We start from the raw sequence: 22,324 nt of genomic DNA on the forward strand, positions 1-22,324 counted from the left end.
GGGTTGTCTGGACTTCGTCATGTGGGGGGTGTGGCCCGCTCGGCGCGCTGCATTACGGGAGTGGTAGTCCCTGGCGTTGCGCTGCGGCGGCTTGGAAACTGTATTAGAACTCCAACTCCCAAGAGGCTCTGCGGCAGCGGACGAATGCGGAGGCGGTGCTGACAGGACTCCGGAGCCTCTGAGCGGGGGAGGTGCAGGGGCTCCCACCTCCCAGCTGGTGGGGGAGGGGCGGCAGCTCGCGGGCTACGCGGGGCGGGGTAGAGCAGCGGCCTGGGTCTCGGAGGGCGGTGGCCCGGGCTCTGCTTTCTCCTGTGGGGCCTCAGCTTCGGCCTTTGTGGGGCGGGGGTGTCCCGGCTGCTAGGGCAGGATGGGGGCGGGCCGCTGACGTCCGCGAGGGCGGAGCGCACTTGTTTTCGCAGCCCCGGGCGTTTAGCTGGAGGTACCGGGAGACCGCGGCGTTGGGCCTGGCGGGGTCACTTGTGGGTACGCGGTGCGCTCGGCGGAAGATGGGACGGAACTCCGGGACAGCGCCGCGCCGGCACACACGCGCCGGCCTCGGTTCGCTTTTTGTTTTCTCCTCGCGGTCCCCGGTCCTGCAGCGACGGGAAACGCCGAGTTTCGCTTTTCCTGGGATCCGAGGCGGCCGGTGCTGCGAAACGCGTGAGCTGCGTGGCGCCGGCGGTGACTGCGAGGGCTGTGGATGGTTGAGTGGGCAGTGTTCTGCCGTGGGTGTGGAAGATCGACCGGAACCGTAAGGCTGCTACTCTTATTTTAGCGTTAGGAATCGTTTAGGAGGAAAAATATGATGACTTTAAAAACTGTCAAATGAACGACAAGATTTTAAATCCGGATGAGAAAACATTCTGACACATCTGAATAGGGAGTGTATCTGAGCCTGGGAGTAGATCTGCCAGTGGCTACCGCTGTTCCCAGGTTCAGCTAATTCCTACGTGGACAGTGATTAAGATAGCAATAGGTGTGGCCAGGCGTGGTGGCCCACGACTTTATTATAAACTGGAGCCCGCGGGTCTCGAAGCCACCCTGGTCTACACAGTGAATACCTGGCCAATCAGGCCTTTTGTGAATAAGGGGAAGGAGGAAGTGGGAAGGAGAGTTGCTGCCTAACTGGGTACCACCAGCCTGGGGTCCGTTAGACACTATCTTAAGAACAAAACTTGGGTTGATTTCAGAAATCCTGCCGGCCTCAGTTCCCTAAACCATAAAATACCTACCAGGATGATTAACTCAATAAAGGTAGTTTGCTGCTGCGGCTGCCATAGTTCATTCGTAACGCGTGAAGTAGTGAAACCCTGTCCAGATGATACCGGGAAGTCACACACAGATGGGAAGCATGTAAATGCAGAACTACAATGCTACCTGATTTCTGTGGCCAAAGCTAAGTCTGGGGCCATGGTCAGAGCCACCTGAAGTGGCTTGGATTTGGTATTTTTTTGTTGTTGTTGTTGGTTGGTTGGGTTTGTTGTTGTTATTGTTGTTGTTGTTTTGTTTTCCTGTGTATAAAAGGACTGCAGAGCCAGGTATACTGTCTGTAAGTTCAGCCCCCGGAGGCTGAGGCAGGACTGCTGAAAGTTAAACCCCAACTTTTGGGTTACAGGGAGACTAAGGTTGACAGTTTAGGAAAACCCTCTCACCAGGTGGTGGTGGCGCACACCTGTAATCCCAGCACTTTGGGAGGTAGAGGCAGGCTGATTTCTGAGTTCAAGGCCAACCTGGTCTACAGAGTGAGTTCCAGGACAGCCAGGGCTACACAGAGAAATCCTGTCTCGAAAAACACCAAATGCAAAAAAAAAAAAAAAAAGGAAAACCCTCTCAGTAAGGGTGGGGATGGGGTGTCTAGGATTGTAGCCAAGATGACTGCACTTGCAGAGCTATGCCCAAGGCTTTGGGTTAAGATATGCTATCTTGGGGCTGGAGAGATGGCTCAGTGGTTAAGAGCACTGACTGCTCTCCCGAAGGCCCTGAGTTCAAATCCCAGCAACCACATGGTGGCTCACAACCATCTGTAATGAGTTCTGTCACCCTCTTCTGGAGTGTCTGAAGACAGCTACAGTGTACTTACATATAATAAGTAAATAAGACTTTTAAAAAAGAAAAGGCTATGCTATCTTTAGTAGTTCGGAGGTAGACCGACAGTAGTTAAGAGCACTTTGTGTTCTTGCAGAAGACCAGTTTTCCACGTAGGAGCTTACAACCATCCATAACTTCTCAGTTCCTAGAAACTGATCTTGAGGTCGCAAAGCTCACACCCAGCAAAACACTTGTACATATAAATACAAAAAAGAAAGTGCCACACCATACTAGCGTGATAAGGCATACCTGTGACCCTGGGCCAAGAGGAGAGAGAATTGGAGTACTAATCAACCTTGGTTCCCTGGGAAGCCTGAGGCCAGCCTGCATATCCCAAGACCCCAGCTCAAGATGCAGATAGAAACCAAGAAGTAAGTGACCACACCTGATCTTTATTCCCTGTGCTAAACAATTCACAGTAAACAGCCAAGTCGATCTCACACCAAGAAGCTGACTGAAGGCCCTGCTCAGCACTGGCAAGCACCCACATCACACAACCCACACTGAGTGTAACTCCAGCTTTAGGGAACCTAGTGATGCTTCCATACATGTAAACCCACACTCAGAAACATTTATTTTACAGTAGAAATGAGCAGTGGGACTCTGTCCCATGCATCTAATCACAGCAGTTTCAGGGCAGAGGTGGCAGACACTGTCTCGAAAAATAAATAAGTTAATTATAAAGTTAATATTAACTTATAAGTTAATTTATAAGTTAATAAAAATAAGTGGCAAGCACCTTTAACTCTAGCGGTCTCTACGTAGAAGTAAGTGGAACTCTGTGAAGCCAGCTAGAGCCACATTGTGAGACTTTATTAATAAAATCTTGGCCGGGCAGTGGTGGCGCACGCCTGTAATCCCAGCACTTGGGAGGCAGAGGCAGGCGGATTTCTGAGTTCAAGGCCAGCCTGGTCTACAGAGTGAGTTCCAGGACAGCCAGGACTACACAGAGAAACCCTGACTCAAAAAACCAAAAAATAAATAAATAAATAAAATAAAATCTTGTAAAAAATAGAAAAGGGAGGGGGGCTGGAGAGATGGCTGGCTCAGCGGTTAAGAACACTAAGTGCTCTTCCAGAGGTCCTGAGTTCAAATCCCAGCAACTACATGGTGGCTCACAACCATCTGTAATGGGAACCAATGCCTTCTTCTGGGGTGTCTGAGGACAGCTACAGTGTACTCATATACATAAAATAAATCTTTGAAAAAAAAATTGAAAAGGGGCTAAAAAGATGGCTCTGTTGTTAAGAGCACTTGTCACTTTTACAGAGAACCTGGGTTTAATTTTTGGCACCCAGCCGGGCAGTGGTGGCACACGCCTGTAATCCCAGCACTCTGGGAGGCAGAGGCAGGCGGATTTCTGAGTTCGAGGCCAGCCTGGCCTACAAAGTGAGTTCCAGGATAGCCAGGGCTACACAGAGAAACCCTGTCTCGAAAAAAACCAAATCCAAAAAACCAAAAAAAAAAAAAAATTTTTTTTTTGGCACCCACATAGTGGCTCTCAACCGTCTGTAACTCCAGTTGCAGCAGATCCTGTGAGCCCTTTTAACCTCCGTGGACACCATACATGAACGTGGTGCAGGAATATAAATGCAAGCAAAATACTCCTGCCCATAAATCTAAAAGTTAAAAAATAAGTTGAGGCCAATAAGGTTGCTCACGGCTCTAATCCCCAGGTTAGGGGACCTGAGTCTGGGCTGTGTGCGGAGTTCTGCGGCAGTTGAGGCTATGCATGCACTGAGATTGCCTCAGGCCCCCTCCAAATGAAAAACAGGAAGTTAGTGTCTAACCAGTTGGTAGCTGAAAGCCCTTGATTATCTCTGGATTTAGGCTGGACTGCCTAAAAGTCAGCAGATAGCCAGGTCATGAGGTGGTACATACCTTTAATCCCAACACTCTGGAGGCAGAGGTAGATTGAGGTCTGAGTTCAAAGCCAGCCTGGTCTACACAGAGTTCCAGGATAGCCAGGACTGTGTAGAGAAACCCTGCCTCAAAAGAACAAATTTAAAAAATGGATAAATAGGGGCTAGAGAGATGGCTCAGAGGTTAAAACTGTTCTTGTAGAGGACCTGAGTTCAGTTCCCAGCAACCACATGGCACCCAATGACTTCTGGTGTGTGTCTGAGTGTACTCACATACATAAAATAAATCGAAGAAAAACACCCTGGTCTCTAGCTAGGGATATGGGTCCATGTTGGGGTACTTGCCTAACGGACTCGAGACAAAACTGCTTAAATTTTTTCAAAGCCCCAACATCTAGGGGCTGGAAAGATGGCTCTGTTGGTAGTCAAGACTGAGGACTGCTGTTACAGAACTCCAGTTCTGTCCCCAAGTCCCGAGTCAGGATCTACAAACGTGTGCACGCTCACAGCCATTTGCACGTCCACCTGCAGAGGAGCGAGCCCGGGGCCTCCTAGGCCATTTGCTTTCAAGTGTACTGACCCCGCACTGGTGTATGCATTTAACTGAGTATTTTTAAGCCTTCTAAAATGTGTAGGGTTTTTTTCTTTTTTCCTCCATGACCATCTAGACCATGTATCCAGTGCCCAGAGATGGTGTCAGTCATGCGGTCCTCTGCAGTGCAGCCGGGGCTCTGCTCTTTACTGCTCCCTAAAGTTACTGGAGTGTTTTAACCTAAGCTGCCTCATAGCCTGCAGCTATGGTGAAGGGTCACTGGGTGAAGAGATCCACCTTCTTCCATGCTGCCTTGTTCTCAGGAGCACTGTCCTGTTCCCAGCTGCCCGAGAGTGACCCTAGATCTCCCTCGGTAACAGGTCAGCCATGGGGTCCAGACCTTGGGAGTCACCTTTTTTTTTTTTAATTTTCTCCTGGGGTTGGGGGAGGAGTGTGTGCTTGGTGAATGTTGACTCTCAGACAGTTGTGATTGCTCATGAGAGGAGGGGAGAAGCCCAAAGTGAGCCCAGGTGGCAACAAGTTAAAAATACTAAGAACACCATGGTTTCCTAGTAAGTCATTTGAGAATGTGTTTATTTTCATTGGGTTTCCAAATATAGCCCCTCCTACCTAAGTCTCTCTGGCTCCTTCACTTTGGGGAACACTGTCTGCCTCCGGGTTTCACTGTGTAGTTGGGATGTGGGTGTGAATTTCACCAGAGGCTTGCTTTTCCCAGGCCGGTTCTCTGATGCCACTGCCCTTGATCCAGCCAGTGTTCTCAGGAATCCTCCTGTCTTCCTGGCTCAGGGGAGGGAGGGAGGGAGGGAGGGAGGGAGGGAGAGAGAGAGAGAGAGAGAGAGAGAGAGAGAGAGAGAGAGAGAGAGAGAGTGAGTGTGTCTGTCTGTCTGTCTGTCTGTCTGTGTGCATGTCTGTGTGAGTGCATATGTGTCTCTTATCTGTGTATGTCTGTGTGGCTCTGTGTGTGCATGTCTGTGTGAGTGCATAACTATGTGCCTGTGTGTGTGTGTGTGTGTGTGTGTGTGTGTGAGTACATGTGTGTGTCTTATCCGTGTGTCTCTATGTGCATGTATGTGTCTCTGTGTGCATGTCTGGGTGCATGCATACCTATGTTCCTATGTGTCTGGGTGTGTTTCTGTCTGTCTGTGTCTCTGTGTGTGCCTATATATGTCTGTCTGTGCATGTCTGTGTGCATTCATATCTGTGTACCTATGTGTCTGTGTGCGTGTCTGTGTGTGTCTCTGTACATGTCTGTGTGCATACATACCTATGTCTGTGTGTGTGTATCTGTGTCTCTGTGCATGTCTGTGTGCATGCATACCTGTGTGTGTGTACACGTGTGTTCCTTAGCAGCACACTGTTTCCAGCCTGTAGCACCTGGGTACGGCATGAGCATATGCGTGAGTAACTAACTCATCAGCACTTTGCAGACTGAGTCACCAGTGGGTGAGCACTCTCTCGAAGAAATCAAGTCAGCTTCATAAGTTAGCTTCATGCTGGGAGATTACAAAGATCACACGAAACTGGAGAGCTGGCTAGGCAGTTGCTGTGCTCGTGAGAGCCAGAGTTCAGCTCACAGTGCCCAGCTCAGGAAACTGCAGCTCCTGTTACTCTGCCCTCTCTTCTGGCCTCCTGGAACTCACACCAATGTGTACAAACACAAACACATAAAATTAAAGTTTTAAAAAAAATTTTTATTAGGCCGGGCATGGTGGCACACGCCTGTAATCCCAGCACTCGGGAGGCAGAGGCAGGCAGATTTCTGAGTTCGAGGCCAGCCTGGTCTACAGAGTGAGTTCCAGGACAACCAGGACTACACAGAGAAACCCTGTCTCGAAAAAAATTATTTTTATTGGGGCTGGAGAGATGGTTCAGAGGTTAAGAGCATTTTCTGTTCTTCCAGAGGTCCTGAAATCAATCCCCAGCAACCACATGGTGGATCAGCACCATCTATAGTGGGATCAGATGCCCTCTGCTGGCCTACAGGCATAGATGCAGGTAGATTGCTTATCTACACACACACACACACACACACACACACACACACACACACACACGTAACACATAAAATGTTTTTATTGTATGTGTATTTGCAGATACTGTGTCTGGATCTGTCTGTAAGCCACATGTGTGCTTGGAGCCACTGGAGTCCAGAAGAAGACATCAGATCTCCTGAAACTGGGCTTAGAAAAGTTTGTGAGCAGCCGTGCATGCTGGGGATCTCGCCAGGTTCTGAAGTCTGAGCTCATACACTGAGCAATCTCTGCAGCTGTTTTCAAACAGAAGAGCTGGGGTGGCGGTGGTAGCGGCGGTGCACACCTTTAAGGCCAGCACTCAGGGAGGCAGGCAGGCAGATCTCTGAGTCTGAAGCCAGCCCGGTCTGCACAGAGCTCTAGGGCAGCCGGGGCTGCGTGGTGAGACCCCCTCCAAGGAAAAACTCTTAGCGCTTGCCTATCTAAAATTAGAATGTGAACACCAAATGAAGTGCTTTATTTTTCTTTTAACCAGGGATCCCCAGGCTAGCAGGTTGCCCTGAGTTCGGAGTGTGTGTTGAATAGTTTTGCTGTGTAGCCAAACCTGACCTCAAACTCAAAATCTCTTTGAGTTGGACTCCTGAATGCTGAAATTACAGACCTATGCTACCACACCCTGTGCAAATAGGTTTTTTAATTTAACTTTTTGTACTTACATGAGTGAGCTTAAGTGTCATGGTAGGGGCGGGGAGCTGAGGCAATCCTGCTGGTTCTCTCTGCCCACAGTGGGAGTTCCAAGGACAGTACTCGGGACACCAGGCTTAGGAACAGACATAATGCCGAGACCACCTTGTAGGCCCAGAACTTTTGTTTTTTGTTTTGTTTTGTTTTCATTTAAGTAGTACCATTGGTTAAATCGCATATCAGGCATTAAATTCACATCATCCCAACCAGGTTCCTTAGGCTCGGCCTAGCAGCACATGCCTCCAGTTTCAGCATTTGAGAGGCCGAGCCAAGGCTGCATTGTGAGACCCTGCTTAAAATAAAGAGGAAGAAGGCAACAGCAGCTTGTGCGGATATTTATAACCCCCCCCCCCCAGGACTGGCGTTTGATCCTAGGGCCCTTGACGCTAAGCAGCCATTCTACCCACAGAACTCCATAGCTCCAGCACTGCTGCATTTTCCTTTAGCAGAGGTGAACTAGAATTTTCATGAAATTCAAATCTATAAACTCCCACTTATCTGGCAGTTTAACATCTCAGTCTCCAAAGGGGAGCCTGGGCCACCCCAGGGTTCTGGATAGCCCACGAGGTGAGGTCTCAGTCACCTTAGTACAGCCAATGTCCTCACACTCAGTCGCACTGCACTGTGTGTGTGGATGACCTTGTCACACTGTGTGAGGTGAATGCCTCACATTCCCGTGCTGAGCCCTTGAGACTCCTGGGGAGAAGGCATGCCTGGGTTGGTAGGCTGCTCAGAATTCCACACACAGCTGTGAGGGCTGTGTCTGGGCCTTTCTAGCCTCACCACATTCCTGGCCTCCCATGCCTGCCTGTTAGGTTGATGGCGTCATGATGAGCTAAAAAAGATTTACATTTACTTACTATTCCATTCGTATGATAGTTTCACCTGTGTGTGTGTGTGTGTGTGTGTGTGTGTGTGTTTGTGCGCGCAACCCCCCCCCCCCCACCTGCCTGGGTATCCTTGGAGGTCAGGAGAGGATATTTGCTCTTCTGGATTGGATTTACAGACAGTTGTGAACTGTCACATATATGGGTCCTCTGCCAAAAGCAAGAGGTGCCCTTAGCTTCTGAGTCATCCCTCCAGCCCCTAAAATGTTAATAAATCAAAAAACAGACCGAGGCTGGAGAGGTGGGTCAGTGGTTAAGAGCACTCGTTCTCATTGCAAAGGACCCAGGTTCAATTCCCAGCTCCCATGTGGAGGTTCACCATCTCCTCAGGGACCAGCACCTGTGGGGCCCAGATACACATGAAGGTGAAACTCACACAAAATAATAAGAAAGTTTTTAAATATTTAAAAATAAGTAAATAAAAACACCTAAATACCTTGAGAAAAATGTTAGCTTGAGCTAGCAGTAATAGCTAATGCCTATAATCCCAACAACTTGATCGAGTAGGGAAGAATACAAGTTCTAGGCTAGCCTGAGCAATTTAGTAACTGCCTACTGGAAAAAAGCAAAGGGGCAGTGTTGGTATTCAGCGACAGGTGCTCCCCTAGCCACCTGTAAGGCCTAGAGACCAGGTCCTAGCACTGCAAACTGAAAAAGGAAATCAGAGGGGTTCCATGTTTGTTCTTTTGCCAAGGTCTCACTATGTAGCCCAAGCTGGCCTCTGAACTCAGGGTGTGGGGCTGGAGAGTTGGTTCGCTCAGCAGCTGATAACACTGGCAGCCCGGACAGAAAAACCCCCGGTTCTGTCTCCTGCACTACTCACCACCCTCTGGTAACTGGTTCTGGGTGTGTGCTGCTCCTGTTCTGAGCTCAGGCAGCGAGCGAGCATGTGGAGCACAGAAAGACGGGAAGGCAAACACGGAACACGCATACATCTGGTGAAAAGTTTAAACAAAGAGCCCAGTACAGTTTAGATAATTGTGTATGTGTAATAGCAACGCTTAAGTAAAGAACTTAAATTTTAATTAATCTTTATACGTTGCTGATGACAGTACAGTTACATCACTCCCCTTTTCTGTCCTCCATCCAAACTCCCTAACTCTCAAATTGATAGTCTCATCTTCCTCCGTTATTATTGCTATATGTGAGTTTATGTGTTATGCAAAAAATATACAAATAAAGCCCGCTGAATCTGTGTTTGTTGATTGTGTGCATTTGGTTTTAGGGCTGACCAGTTTGTACTGCGCAACCACTTAGGGGACCCATCCTTGGGAAGGACTAATCCTAAGCCACTGACAGCTGCCTGTGTCCCTTTGTCTAGGGCTGGGACCCCAGGAAATGTCCCCCCCATTGTTTCCATTTCTAGTGAAGGCAGCTTGACAGCTGAGTTCCTGGTCTGCTGGCTCTTCAGACCCTCCTGCCCCTTCCAGGATGCTCTGTTCCCCGACCTTAGATATGTAGATGTAGGAGCTGTAGCCACTGGGGCTGTGTTCTGCATTGTGTCCTGTTGTGGCTCTTCCCTCCCCCCCTCCATTTGCTATAAAGGGAAGTTTCTTTGACCAGGGGAGGGACAGGTGATGCTAAACTTATTCGGTAAAGATGGCTCAAGAACCGAGAGGAATCTGTAGGCCACCAGTCTGAAGCTAAGCTTGTGGGCAGAGAAATTAGTGGCTGGGGTAGAGTTAATTTTTTTGTTTTTGTTTTTTGGATTTTGGTTTTTTTCGAGACAGGGTTTTTCTGTGTAGCCCTGGCTGTCCTGGAACTCACTCTGTAGACCAGGCTGGCCTCGAACTCAGAAATCCACCTGCCTCTGCCTCCCAGAATGCTGGGATTACAGGTGTGCACCATCACTGCCCAGCGAGTTCATTTTTTTTTTTTGAGACAGTGTTTCTCTGTAATTTTACATGCCCTGGAATTTGCCATGAAGACCGGATTGACCTGGAACTCACGGAGATCTACCCTCATCTGCCTTCCAGGTATGGGGTGTAAAGGCCTGGTCAACCTTATTATCAATCTTTTTGACTTATATTTGTGTGGTGCTAAGAACTGAACTGGGGTTCATGTATGCTAGGCAGCTCTGCTACTGAGCTGTTTCCCCTACCCAGGCCTTGTTTTACTGGCCTGCATTTTTTTTTAAGATTTATTTTATTTATTATATGTAAGTACACAGTAGCTGTCTTCAGACACCCCATGAGAGGGCATCAGTCTCATTACTGATGGTTGTGAGCCACCATGTGGTTTTTGGGATTTGAACTCGACCTTTGGAAGAGCAGTCAGTGCTCTTAACTGCCGAGCCATCTCCCCAGCCCCAGCATTTTCTTTCTGTAACAAAAGTGCTACATACATCTTAGAGAAAGGACACAGGATGGGCATGGTGACACATGTCTAAAATCCCAGCTCTTTGGAAGCTAAGCCAGCCTAGGCCGTACAGTGACTTCTAGCACACACCTTTAATCCCAGCACTCCGGAAGCAGAAGCAGGTGGATCTCTGAGTTCAAGGCCAGCTTGGCCTACAGAGTGAGTTCCAGGACAGCCAGAGAAACCCTGTCTTGAAAGAACAAAGCAAAAGTCCCAGAATCCACATAAATGCTGATTTAATGGAAGACATTACAGTCCTTGCTACCCAGGGGATAGGAGGTGGAGAAAGGCAAATTTTTGCAAGTCTAAAGTCCACCTACTCTGGATTTTTGTGGTGAAAAATTAACAAAGAGACTGTCCTAGGTGAGGTGGCAAGCCAGCAGGTTTGGCTGCTTTTTAATTCTAACTCTCAGGAGGCAGAAGCAGGTGGATCTCTGTGAGATCCAAGCAGCCACAAAGGCAAGGCAAGGGTCCACACCTGAGGCTATTGTCCCCTGACCTCTCAGACTCAGGGATACTCCTGCCGAACTCACAGGGGTGAAGACACAACTAACACAAAGTAAAACCACAAGAAAGTTCAAACTAAAACACTTCTAGGGCTGCCTATAGGGCTAAATAAAATAGGAGCCAGGCCCTGGGTTCAAGCTCGAGAAAGAACAGAGATGGCTCATTTTCCCCACTAGGTGATTTGTACATTTGGGTCCCAATCTGACTAGACAGACCTACCATGGGTCCTGCTGTGTGCGGTCTGACTTGACAGACCTAGCATGCAGACATGCATGTCTTCCCATCTCAATAACTACGTAGTAATCCTTTAAGGGTGCATTATGGAGCTCACACATGCTGTGCAACTAACCCTTTGATGTTGGGATGGAGGGAACAGGGAATTGAACTCAGCTGATAAAGTGCTTGCTGTGTGCCTGAGGCCCTTGATACCATCTCCAGTAGAAAGAAACAAAATCCACACTCAGTTCTCAGATGTAGCGTTTAATATCGAGGCTTCTTGGAGCTGACACCAAGGAACTGGAGGACTTTCCTACCAGTATCCCACTTCCTGGCTGCTCAGCCTGTCAGAAGCCGCGGGTAAACTATTGGCCAGCCTCCTGGGCCCAGGAATGCTGCTCTGCCTTTAATAGCTGTGTGAACAGTCCTTCTATGGGCAACAGGCCGTTGCCCGGGTACCTGCATGTTTGCTTCCTTAGGACCTGTGCTTGCCATGCTGACCCTGAAATTTAGACCAGATACATTCTCACTGGAAAAGGAGGAGAGGTTCCTTGTGTGTAAACCCTGAAAGGGTTTAGAAATGGAATAAAACTTAATATCTCCAGTCAAGGCTGTATCAATCCAGGAATGGTAGAGGACTGAGTACAGGGTGTTTGGCCCTCCCTGAGGCCAATGGGCAGGCTTGAGGCCGGAATGCTTTCAGAAAGGAGGCGAGGGACAGTTAACTAGCAAGCACGATGTTTCTTTCGATATTTCTCTCGCCACACTTGCCGGAAACTAAGCAAAGCAAAACCCAAATATGGCTCCCACGTGAGGGACTCCTGTAATGTATGTACATCCACATATATACATACGTACGTACATACATACAAACAGCCCCACTGCGTCACCGCTCGACTGTGACTGCTGACCGGCTCTGCAGCTTTTCAAGGTGCTTCCCTGACGGATCTCGAGCTGGACCCATTGAGCCACCCGGAGAGCTGGGAGCCTGAGAGCTCCCCAGCAGACCTGCCCCTACCCTTTTTGAGAAGCCTGCTCCGAAAGAAAGTAAAGTTACTACTTTACTGACTAAACTTGACGGCTGATGAGCTAGAAAGTCAGGCACGAACACAGTGGCGCACATTCCTGGAGTCTGGCCCCTATTCGCCTATACGCGCCAAGAATAAAAGACAGCGACGAAAACTCTTCGACCTGGTGTTGAATTGTGTCTACACAGTGTTTACACAGAGTTTACACAGTTTCAAACAGTAAATTACTGTTTGAAATCTGACTAGGTTAAGAAGCTATCCCCTGGAGCCACTGAAACTAAAACAGGGTCGCTGCTCCCAGATGTCCTGAGGTTCCCAGGGGCACAATAGGGAATCTGGGACCAAAGGGGTGGCTAGGATTCGGGCGCCGAGCTCGCCTCTCCAGGCCTCTTTCTGCAAACCGCTGGGCTGGGGAGTGGTCAGCCCTCACTTGTCACTCGCCGTTCCCAGCCTAGCGTCAGCTGGAGACGACTGGAACCCCCCCACCCCCACCCCCCAAAGAAGGAAAGGGGCGGGTGTGGGCGGCGGTGACTCAGAGCGCAGTGCTGGGAACAGAAGGGTTAAATGGGCACGGTTAGTGGCGCTCCGCCCCGACAGACCCCGCCCACAGAGGCCGCGGCAGGCCTGCGTATTTATAGAGGCGGTGCCGGCTGCGCCCGGGCGTCCCTGTGACCCGCAGCCCCGCGTCATGGAGCGGCCGGCGCCTCTGGCCGTGCTGCCCTTCTCCGATCCCGCGCACGCCCTGAGCCTGCTGCGCGGCCTGAGTCAGCTGCGCGCCGAGCGCAAGTTCCTGGACGTGACCCTGGAGGCGGCGGGCGGCCGCGACTTCCCCGCGCACCGCGCGGTGCTGGCGGCCGCCAGTCCCTACTTCCGCGCCATGTTCGCGGGCCAGCTGCGCGAGAGCCGCGCCGAGCGCGTGCGCCTGCACGGGGTGCCGCCCGACATGCTGCAGCTGCTCCTGGACTTCAGCTACACCGGCCGAGTGGCAGTGAGCGGCGACAACGCCGAGCCGCTGCTGCGCGCCGCCGACCTGCTGCAGTTCCCCGCCGTGAAGGAGGCGTGCGGCGCCTTCCTACAGCAGCAGCTCGACCTGGCCAACTGCCTGGACATGCAGGACTTCGCCGAGGCCTTCAGCTGCTCGGGGCTGGCGAGCGCGGCGCAGCGCTTCATCCTGCGCCACGTGGGCGAACTGGGCGCCGAGCAGCTGGAGCGGCTGCCGCTGGCGCGCCTGCTGCGCTACCTGCGCGACGACGGGCTGTGTGTGCCCAAGGAGGAGGCGGCCTACCAGCTGGCGCTGCGCTGGGTCCGCGCCGACCCGCCGCGCCGCGCCGTGCACTGGCCGCAGTTGCTGGAGGCTGTGCGCCTGCCCTTCGTGCGCCGCTTCTACCTGCTGGCACACGTGGAGGCCGAGCCGCTGGTGGCGCGCTGCCCGCCTTGCCTGCGCCTGCTGCGCGAGGCCCGCGACTTCCAGGCGGCTCGCTACGACCGGCACGACCGCGGGCCCTGCCCCCGCATGCGTCCGCGCCCGTCCACCGGCCTGGCCGAGATTCTGGTGCTGGTGGGAGGTTGCGACCAGGACTGCGACGAGCTGGTCACGGTCGACTGCTACAATCCGCAGACCGGCCAGTGGCGCTACCTGGCCGAGTTCCCCGATCACTTAGGCGGGGGCTATAGTATCGTGGCGCTGGGCAACGACATCTACGTGACGGGTGAGTGCGCTGGTGGATTTCCAAGAGAGAGAAGACCTGGCGTTCTAGGGCCTGACCTAGCCCTTGGCAGGGCAACTGCGTTCATTTCTCCATCTGCTTTTAAACTAGAAGAGCCCCCTGTTGGAGCAGAGACATAGGTCCTTTGTGGGTCTCTATGCCCCGAGTGGTAAGCCTGCCTTGCTTAGCCAACTCCTTGCCCCGAGGTACCTCCCTCTTTTTGGATTGGAAAAGACCCGGCTTTGACCTGGCACAATGGGTGCTTTCTTTTAATCCCCAAGGAATGCGGGGACAGGATGCAGGCTGGCGCCTGGTGAGGCATCCCTCCCTGCCCAAAGCAGGGACATTTCTCCCTCCCTGCTAAGCCACAGGGGCCTCCTGACTCACGGCTTTGTCACCAGTGGCAAGGATTCTTAGAGCCAGCACCTAGGCTGGGTGCACTGTGGATCACATGGTGTTGAGGCTGCCTCTAGTCTACGACTGTAAACATGGTCACATGTTGAAAGATTTTCTTCCAGTTACTTGGCTGAAACCCCAAAACGCTGCCGAGTCACTGTAGGCGGGCCCCAGCCTGCCCCAGCACTGGGTTTCTCCCACGTTTTCTCACTAAGAATTAATCCCTGATCAAACCGGAGGGAGGCTACAGGAGGCCAACAGGCATGGCCTCTGGAACTGCTATATAAGGAAAAGCCCACTGAGGCCTCCGGCCCTGTTATCAGGCCGGCTGGCGTGAGGCTGGGTCGTCCTGGGGGCTGTGCCTAGCGTGGCACATTCCACATAAAGCCTCCTCTGATGTTGCTGAGGAGGGGACACATCCCAACTCAGAGGTCAGTGTCAGCTCTGGCCTCAGCCACCCTGAATCCAGCTCTCTAGGGAACCCTGCCAGAATGCCCCTCGTTAACAACCTGAGGCTGACCCGGTGTTGTTTGGGGAGCACCCCGCCCCCATCTCCTCTGAAGTCTGGGTAGTGATTTTGAGCAGAGCCTACCCAGAACTGGCCGGACTCGCCCTTGGATAAATGTCACAGCTGAACAGCTAATCAGGTTTAGGCAGGTGGCGCCCGCCTTGCATTCAGCAGCTGGCAGGGGATTTTCCCGAGGGCCATAGAAGCTTCAGCTGCTTTGCAGGGTCCCTGTGAGAGGCCCAAAGACGCCTCAGACTCTCCTTCCTCAAAAGCTCTGGGTAGAGAGACAGACAGAATGTGTCTGTCCTGTTGACGGCGCCTGCTGGGAAAGCCAAGGGTCCCAGCCCCCGGGATTCCTGCGATCTCCTGAGAGCATGAGAGAGAGAGGTTCAGGGCTCAGACCTACCTCACGCTTTGGCAAGACAGGGTAGTCCGGTGTAGACCTGGCTGTCCCGGAGCGCTCTGTTGGCCAGGCTGGCCTAAACCTCACAGAGATCTCCTTAGTGCCCTTATGAAAAAGACTTTGTGTACACACACACAGACCAGTGCCTGTCAGACTCGCATAGCTTGATTAAGAATTTCAAGTGAAACACGCCCCTGTGCTCTTCCTGAAGTGCAAACTAGAACCCCAGAGTGTGTAGAGGTGTGGCTCGCTGTTAGGTCTCTTGGGGGATCAGTGTAGATTCTCATCATGTCCTGGCACAGTCCTGGTTTGGAAGTGCCCAGGAAGTCTAGGATTTGGTGTCCAAGTCCTGTGTTTAGCGTACCCAGAAGAGCCGCCTAGACCCAAGGCTGGCTGTTCTGAGTTAGTGAAGTGCAGAGGTTTTGGTGGTGGTGGTGGTGGTGGTGGGGTTACCTAAAGCTATGCGGGGGAGAGTACTTTTCATTTCATTATTTTACTTTTTACATACGTATATGGGTGTTTTGCCTGGGTGTAAGCTGTACCTGGTGCCCACTGAAGACAGAAGAGGGCGTCAGGTCCCCTAGGGCAAGAGTTGCGTGTGCTCATGAGCTGCCCCGTGGATGCTGGGAATGGAACCCAGGTCCTTGCAAGGGTAGCCGCTGTTCTCCACTCTCATTTTGTTTTTTGGGATGGTGTCTCACGTGGCCCAGGGTAACCCAAACTCCTGTGCGCTGGGATTATAGGTGTGTTGCTATCTGGGGAGCGAACCCAGTGTTCTCCGGTAAGCGCTCTACCCGCTTAGCTGAAACCGCAGTCCAGGTCGAGAGTGGCATCTTTCGGCCTCGGGTTTGATGGCAGTCAGTGGGTCTGTGCAGTGCCTCAGGGACAGTTTGGTGAGGCCCCCAAGAGGACAGATGTATTTTGGGTGACAGGGGTGAGAGTAATTCCTCTGTAGGGAGAGGCCGACCCCAGAGCCCAGGAAGGCTCTGGTGGATGACTCCCCGCGCGTGGACTGACCATGTGTCCTCTGCGCCCCGGCAGGCGGGTCTGACGGCTCCCGGCTCTATGACTGCGTGTGGAGATACAACTCGAGTGTGAATGAGTGGACAGAAGTGGCGCCCATGCTCAAGGCCCGGGAGTACCACAGCTCCTCGGTGCTGGATGGGCTTCTCTACGTGGTGGCGGCCGACAGCACGGAGCGCTACGACCATGCCACCGACTCCTGGGAGGCCCTGCAGCCCATGACCTACCCCATGGACAACTGCTCCACCACTGCCTGCCGCGGCCGACTCTACGCCATTGGCTCCCTGGCGGGCAAGGAGACCATGGTGATACAATGCTATGACCCAGACACCGACCTGTGGTCGCTCGTGGACTGTGGCCAGCTCCCCCCTTGGTCCTTTGCACCCAAGACTGTGACTTTGAATGGACTCATGTACTTTGTCAGGTGAGGCCCGTGGTGCACTGTTCTTTGTCTCCTCATCCCTGGGCCCATTTTGTAGATGGCACTGGCAGGCCAAGCTGGGATCAGGGGCTAGGGACACCCTTTATACCATAGCTGTGGGCTTTAGGTCTTCTTACTCAGGCCACATCAAGGATAGTGGAGTCTTGGCAGTGCCTAGCTAAGCACCCTGTGGCTTACCATGCATCCACCGGGCCCATATATGTGCATGCACACGCATGTTCTGAGTGGGATGGAAAGAGGGGTCTCGGCTCCACCCTAGCCTGGTCCACAGGTCTTTGAGGACCAGCCTGGGCACAGTCAAATACACCTTGACTAAGTGGCTACTGGGCATCTGGGAGAAAAGTTGGATGCCTGTGTCCTGTGTGCGTGCGTGTGTGTGTGTGTGTGTGTGTGTGTGTGTGTGTGTGCATGTGTGTAGTCACTGCTTCCCTTCCTGGCCCAGAATCTGCCAGCGACTATGGGGCTGAGACAGAAGGAGGGAACTGACAGACTTGTTGCCTGCTGCCTCCTTTTGGTCACAGACTTTGATCTGGGATCCCACAGGTGGGTGGGTGCCCTCTGCTTCTAGGCCTGGGAACTGCAAGGACCTTTTGTCTTGCCTGCCCCACCCCGCCCCTCTAAAAAGGAGGTGGTTGCGATCTAGGGAGTCTAAGGGACGCCCGGTGGTTTTTTGTTTGGTTGGTTTTGTTTTTTGTTTTTTGTTTTGTTTTGTTTTTGGCTTGCCATCTAAGTGGCTGAGGGGCCTGGTGTCTTTCTTTAAATCCCAGGACCTGAAGATCTGCTTTGAGCCTGCCCTGGAACCTTCCTGGTTCCTGTTATAAAAACTGCCTGGCCCTTCCCTAGCTCGCCCCACCTCCTGTGGACTCTTTAAGACGTGGGAGGGCCTGGCTATAAATATGACTTTGAAGAGTGCCAGGTTTTCTCCTCATCCCCTCTACAGTGGCTGCCAGCCCAGTACCTTCGAGAATGCCCTCCCTATCTGTCCTAAGGTCCCAGAGCAGGATGTCCCCATGGCTGTCCTGGGTCCTGACACTTGTTGGCTCTCCTCCTGGAGGGGAGTCAGCGCTGATTGCTGGCCCTCTGCGTGGACGTGGGAGGGCTTTGCCCAGCTAGAGGTTGACTTTGGTGCCATCCACACAGGAAGCTGGTTCAGCCCAACCGCAACGCCCAGATAAAAGAAGGCAGTGTTTTGGGACCCATATAACCCTATGCCCAGGGTGCACCTAAGTCCCAAGAGCCCTGTTGGGGACACAGCCAGCACCCTGTAAAGGCCATAGCATCCTGTAGCTATGATCAGTGACCAGTGAAAGAGCTGCTGTCTGGGGCCTCCTGCTGTGCACAGACTCCACACTGCTTTCCAGAAAAGGCAAAGATGTTGACTATGGCTAAAGAGTGGCAGCCTTGTCTAGGGAGCCCTGTCCGTCCTGGCCCCTTCAAGCTGTGGCCCTTTGGTCTCTGCTGGAAAGAAGGCACGGAGTGTAGGGATACCAGTGGGTTTAAAGTCGGCCTGAACTAGAAACCAAGACCCTGTCTCAAAAATGTATGTACAGGTTCATGGGAAGAATCAACAACTTGAGGGCCCTCTGGCCCTTCCCGCCCGAGGTGCTGCTTCTGTCTAATGGGCCTTCTCTTCCTCCATTGCTCCACAGGGATGACTCTGCCGAGGTGGACGTGTACAACCCCACTAAGGACGAATGGGACAAGATCCCATCTATGAATCAGGTAAATCTGCAGCTGTGGCAGCGCCTGTAAGCTCTGGCTAGCCCCGCTTTTGCAACTGACCTGTCATTAGATTGTTTGGGCAACAGTCATGGTAGGTGGAGCTTCTATTAAGTCCTCTCCAGGTGTTCTCAGAGTTAATGGGAGGCTGTTGTCACCGACCAGGCTAGTGGCTGCCACACCCTTCCTGTGAGCCCCCAAACAGAGGAGGTGAGGAATCCAATGAGCTTTCCACAAAGAGACAGCAAGAGCAGAGGCCGCAGGGCTGCTGTTTGTGTGAACACCAGCCCCCACTGTGGCTGAAAGGAGTAGGCTCAGACAGGTCTCCAGATCCGGTGCACCCCTACTTGCTACCTGAGGAATTGGCCTTGGTGATAAGTAATATGTTTATTGGACACACCACGCTGTGTGCTGTGGCCCAGGGAGGGGGCGGGGGGAGCACCTTCACTGCTGCTGCTGTCTGGTTAGGGTCTCTGTCTCTGCTTGCTGAGGAAGGTCTAACTAAGGCTGATAGAGTAGTGACCCTTGGAAGGCTTTGTAGCATCTGACCAGGGTCCTGATGGCTGTAGCAGCATACTGTGTCCTGTCTGTACTATGGAAAGGATGGACAAGCCCGCCCTAAAGGGCTGATGCTGGGTGTGGCCCACACCCTGAGACCGTGCTGACCACATGGTGATGGAGAAGCATTGTCTTGTCTGTACATCTAGAAGGCTGGCTGAGGTGGTCCTCAGTGCTGTGGCTATGACATGCTGGGCTGATCCCGGAAATTACTAGAGCATTCACGGGAGAGATCTGCCTGGCCACAGTCGCTTTCCTCTCTCACTCCTCCGCCTTGACCCACAGGTCCACGTTGGGGGCAGCCTGGCCGTCCTGGGAGGCAAACTCTATGTGTCTGGGGGGTATGACAACACCTTTGAGCTCTCGGATGTGGTAGAGGCATACGACCCAGAGACCCGGGCGTGGAGTGTGGTGGGGCGGCTTCCGGAGCCCACCTTCTGGCATGGCAGTGTGAGCATCTTCCGCCAGTTCATGCCACAGACACCGGCAGGGGGCCGAGGCTTCGAGCTGAACAGTGGTGGCAATGACGTGGACGCAGGCTACCACAGGCTGCCGCAGAACCCGGAGGAGCTACAGTAGCCCAGGCCTGGCCCAGGGGAGGGCCTTGGTGCGAGAGGCCTGGCACCTGCAGGGGAGTGGCTCCAGGGTGCTTAGTCAGCCCTTAGATGCACTGTGTAAAGGTTTCTGTGCATTCAGAGCCTTTGTCACAGCTTCTGGAGACTGACCAGGCGGTGATGACTGCCATCGTGTATCAGCCTTCGGAAGTCCTCTCCAGCTCACCATGCAGGGTGCCTCTCCTTGCTGCCCCCCTGGGCCCGTGTGCTCCCAGAGCAGAAGGTCGAGTAATGGTCAGAAAGTGGCCTGGCCTGGAGCGCTGAGATTCCAGGAAGACAAAGGCTACAGTGAAGGGCTAAACTCCCCATCCGGTACTGAGGATCCCCCAGTGCTGCAGGTAGAGGGGTGCTCACAGCACGGTTGGGGTCTTGCCATACAGGAGTTAAGTCTGAGATCGAGCTGGAGGACCGTGAGTCTTGAGAGCTGTTCCCACAGCAAAGTTCTCACCTGGCACGGAGGCCCGCCTTCACAAAGCCGGCTCCTCCTTGGGAGCCTCACTGACATTTGGCTGTGTGGGCCTGAGCAGGAGTGGGGAGCCCCCAGCACTTGCCTTTAGGTTTGAGATGCTTGTGGTTTGACCTCAAAAAGAAGCCAAGAGTTAGGAGCAGTAAGACAAGTGGGCTTTGTCTGACTTGAAGATGGACAAGCCACCATTGGGAGGATTTTCTGCCATGTGTGGAAAACATAGGGATTCTGGGATCGCAGGCCTGGGGACACCTGCATCACAGTTCAGGGGATCCCTGGGTTTGTGACTTTAAGTGGTTTCATGGGTTTGGGAGCTGAGACCCCTTTGTACCCAGGGGGGTTTGTTATCTTCCTGGGGAAGAGCCCAGTAGGACTTTTTGTTATAGACAAAGCCAAAGTTCAGAGTTGCCTTTTCTAGTGAACTCAAGGGTGGGTGAGGCTCTAGAAACAGAAGTCTCTACTCCATCACATGCCTACTGCCCTCCTCTTGGCCAGCTGGCAGAGGAGGCAGCCTTAGTCCCAGGTACCCACTTGCTTCCTGTTTGATGCCATGCACTGCAGGTGTCAGCCCTGTTGGGTTTGAAAGCCATGCTCTGCTGGGCACCTGACTCTGGGAAAGACCGTAGGTAGGGGCCAGTGCTGTCCCAACCCAGGCCCACTGGTGACCTAGACTTCCCTTGGGCGCGTGCCATCAGCCCATCCCCCAAGTGCCTCCTCTTCTCTGAACCTTAAAAGAGCTGCCTCCCAAGGCCATCTGGAGATGTTGACGCTCTGCTACGGGGTGCCTTGCCACAGCAGGGTGGGGTCCTCTGTGTGTGTGTGTGTGTATGTGAGAGAGGGAGAGGTACTAATCTCAGTGCTGGGAACAATGTTGTTCAGTCCTCATGGGGACAGGCTAGGAGGCTTTCTAGAGAAAGGACTGCATTGCTACACTCTGCAACTTGCAGAAGTTGCTGCATTACACTTGCACAGGGCCCCTCTACCTGCCTGTGCCCCAGAGCTACTCAGGTTTCTACACCAGGGCCCCACAAAAACTAAGGATAGTAAAAAGCAGACACTTCTGTGGCCCCACTGGGAGTCCAGGACTGTCCCTCCCTCAGCCTCACCTCTGCTACTGGCTCTGGGCTGTAACCCACTGCTTAACACACGTCTCCACACGAGCAGGGGTTGAAGCTGGGTCCCTGGGTATGGGATTGTCCCTGTCACGTGTATAAAGCTTTTATATGTTAGGACAAAATTAAGTTATGAGAAGTTCTTTGCCTGGTATTTGATGCTGGTCTATAAGGGATTTTTCTTCTATTTATGACTTCAGAGACCTAAGACCCCCCCCTTCCTTGGGGAGGGGGCGGCGCTCAGTCAACAGTGGCTGGGCAGGTTTGTATATTTATTTTTGTCTGAGCTGTGTCCCAGCATCCTAAGGTTTTAGGGTGCTTCCCTAATTTTTGAAATAAAATGTTTCCTATATACCGGGTGTCATGGCCTTCATCTTTTGACAGGGTTTCTCTGAGCGGCCTTGGCTGTCCGAGAACTCAACTTTGTAGACCAGGTTGGCCTCAAGCTCACGGATCCACTTGCTCTGCCTTCCAATTGCTGGGATTAAAGGCGTACACCACCAATACCTGGCTAAGTCAACCTCTGTCTTCTGGGAATCCTTTGTGCAAAGGCCCACACTGCTGTGGGAGGCAGGTGGTAGGATCAGGCTGGGGATGCGGTGTCGGCAGGTGTAAGTCCGGGGAGCCCAGCATCTGAGGGAGCTTGCCTCAACAGAGCTTTTCAGGCCCTCTCTTACCTCAGTGGGTGAAATGTGTGTGATGCATAAAGATGGATTCTGTGCCTGGGAGGGTGCCTTCAGCAGTGAGCACATGTGGGTGGCGAACCCCAAAAGACTGAAAACCACAGATACTTAGTTCATAACAAGCTAAATTAGTTATGAAGTAACGATGGAAATAACTTTATGGTTAGGGGAGCACCACTACAGGAGGAGTTCTGTTAAAGGGTTGCAGCATTAGAAAGGTTAAAAACCACTGCTCTAGAGGGCTCCCCAACAGGCTGTGAGCCTCCACCCCCCACAAAGCCTTCAAGCTGGATCACTCTCTTTCCTCAGAGCCTATCTAAACACAGGGCAGGCCAGTGCCTGGACTAGAAACAGGCTAGGATCCCTGAGGATGGATGGAGGATCTCCTGTGCGAAGTGCTACACCACTGAGCCATACATCCCCCAGCCTTAGCCTGTAGCATCTCCAGAACAGATCTGAAACAGCCCAATAACTGCCCATT

General features: G+C 52.5%; 1 protein-coding gene and 1 long non-coding RNA gene across 2 annotated transcripts; both read left to right on the plus strand.

Moving 5' to 3' along the window:
• Nucleotides 1-251: 251 nt before the first annotated feature.
• Nucleotides 252-9,299, plus strand: LOC127681713 (uncharacterized). The gene is made up of 3 exons (XR_007977154.1): nucleotides 252-751; nucleotides 6,404-6,498; nucleotides 6,597-9,299. It is a non-coding gene; the product is annotated as an uncharacterized LOC127681713 (long non-coding RNA).
• A 3,546-nt stretch (nucleotides 9,300-12,845) lies between these two features.
• On the plus strand, nucleotides 12,846-21,512 carry Klhl21 (kelch like family member 21). Its single transcript, XM_052178267.1, has 4 exons — nucleotides 12,846-13,922; nucleotides 16,268-16,673; nucleotides 18,341-18,413; nucleotides 19,254-21,512. Exons 1-4 carry the CDS (start codon nucleotides 12,902-12,904, stop codon nucleotides 19,545-19,547), a joined length of 1,794 nt encoding a protein of 597 aa, XP_052034227.1. The 5' UTR covers nucleotides 12,846-12,901; the 3' UTR covers nucleotides 19,548-21,512.
• The last annotated feature ends 812 nt before the right edge of the window (nucleotides 21,513-22,324 follow it).

Source organism: Apodemus sylvaticus, chromosome 3 (assembly GCF_947179515.1).
Source record: "Apodemus sylvaticus chromosome 3, mApoSyl1.1, whole genome shotgun sequence".
Lineage (NCBI taxonomy): Eukaryota > Metazoa > Chordata > Mammalia > Rodentia > Muridae > Apodemus > Apodemus sylvaticus.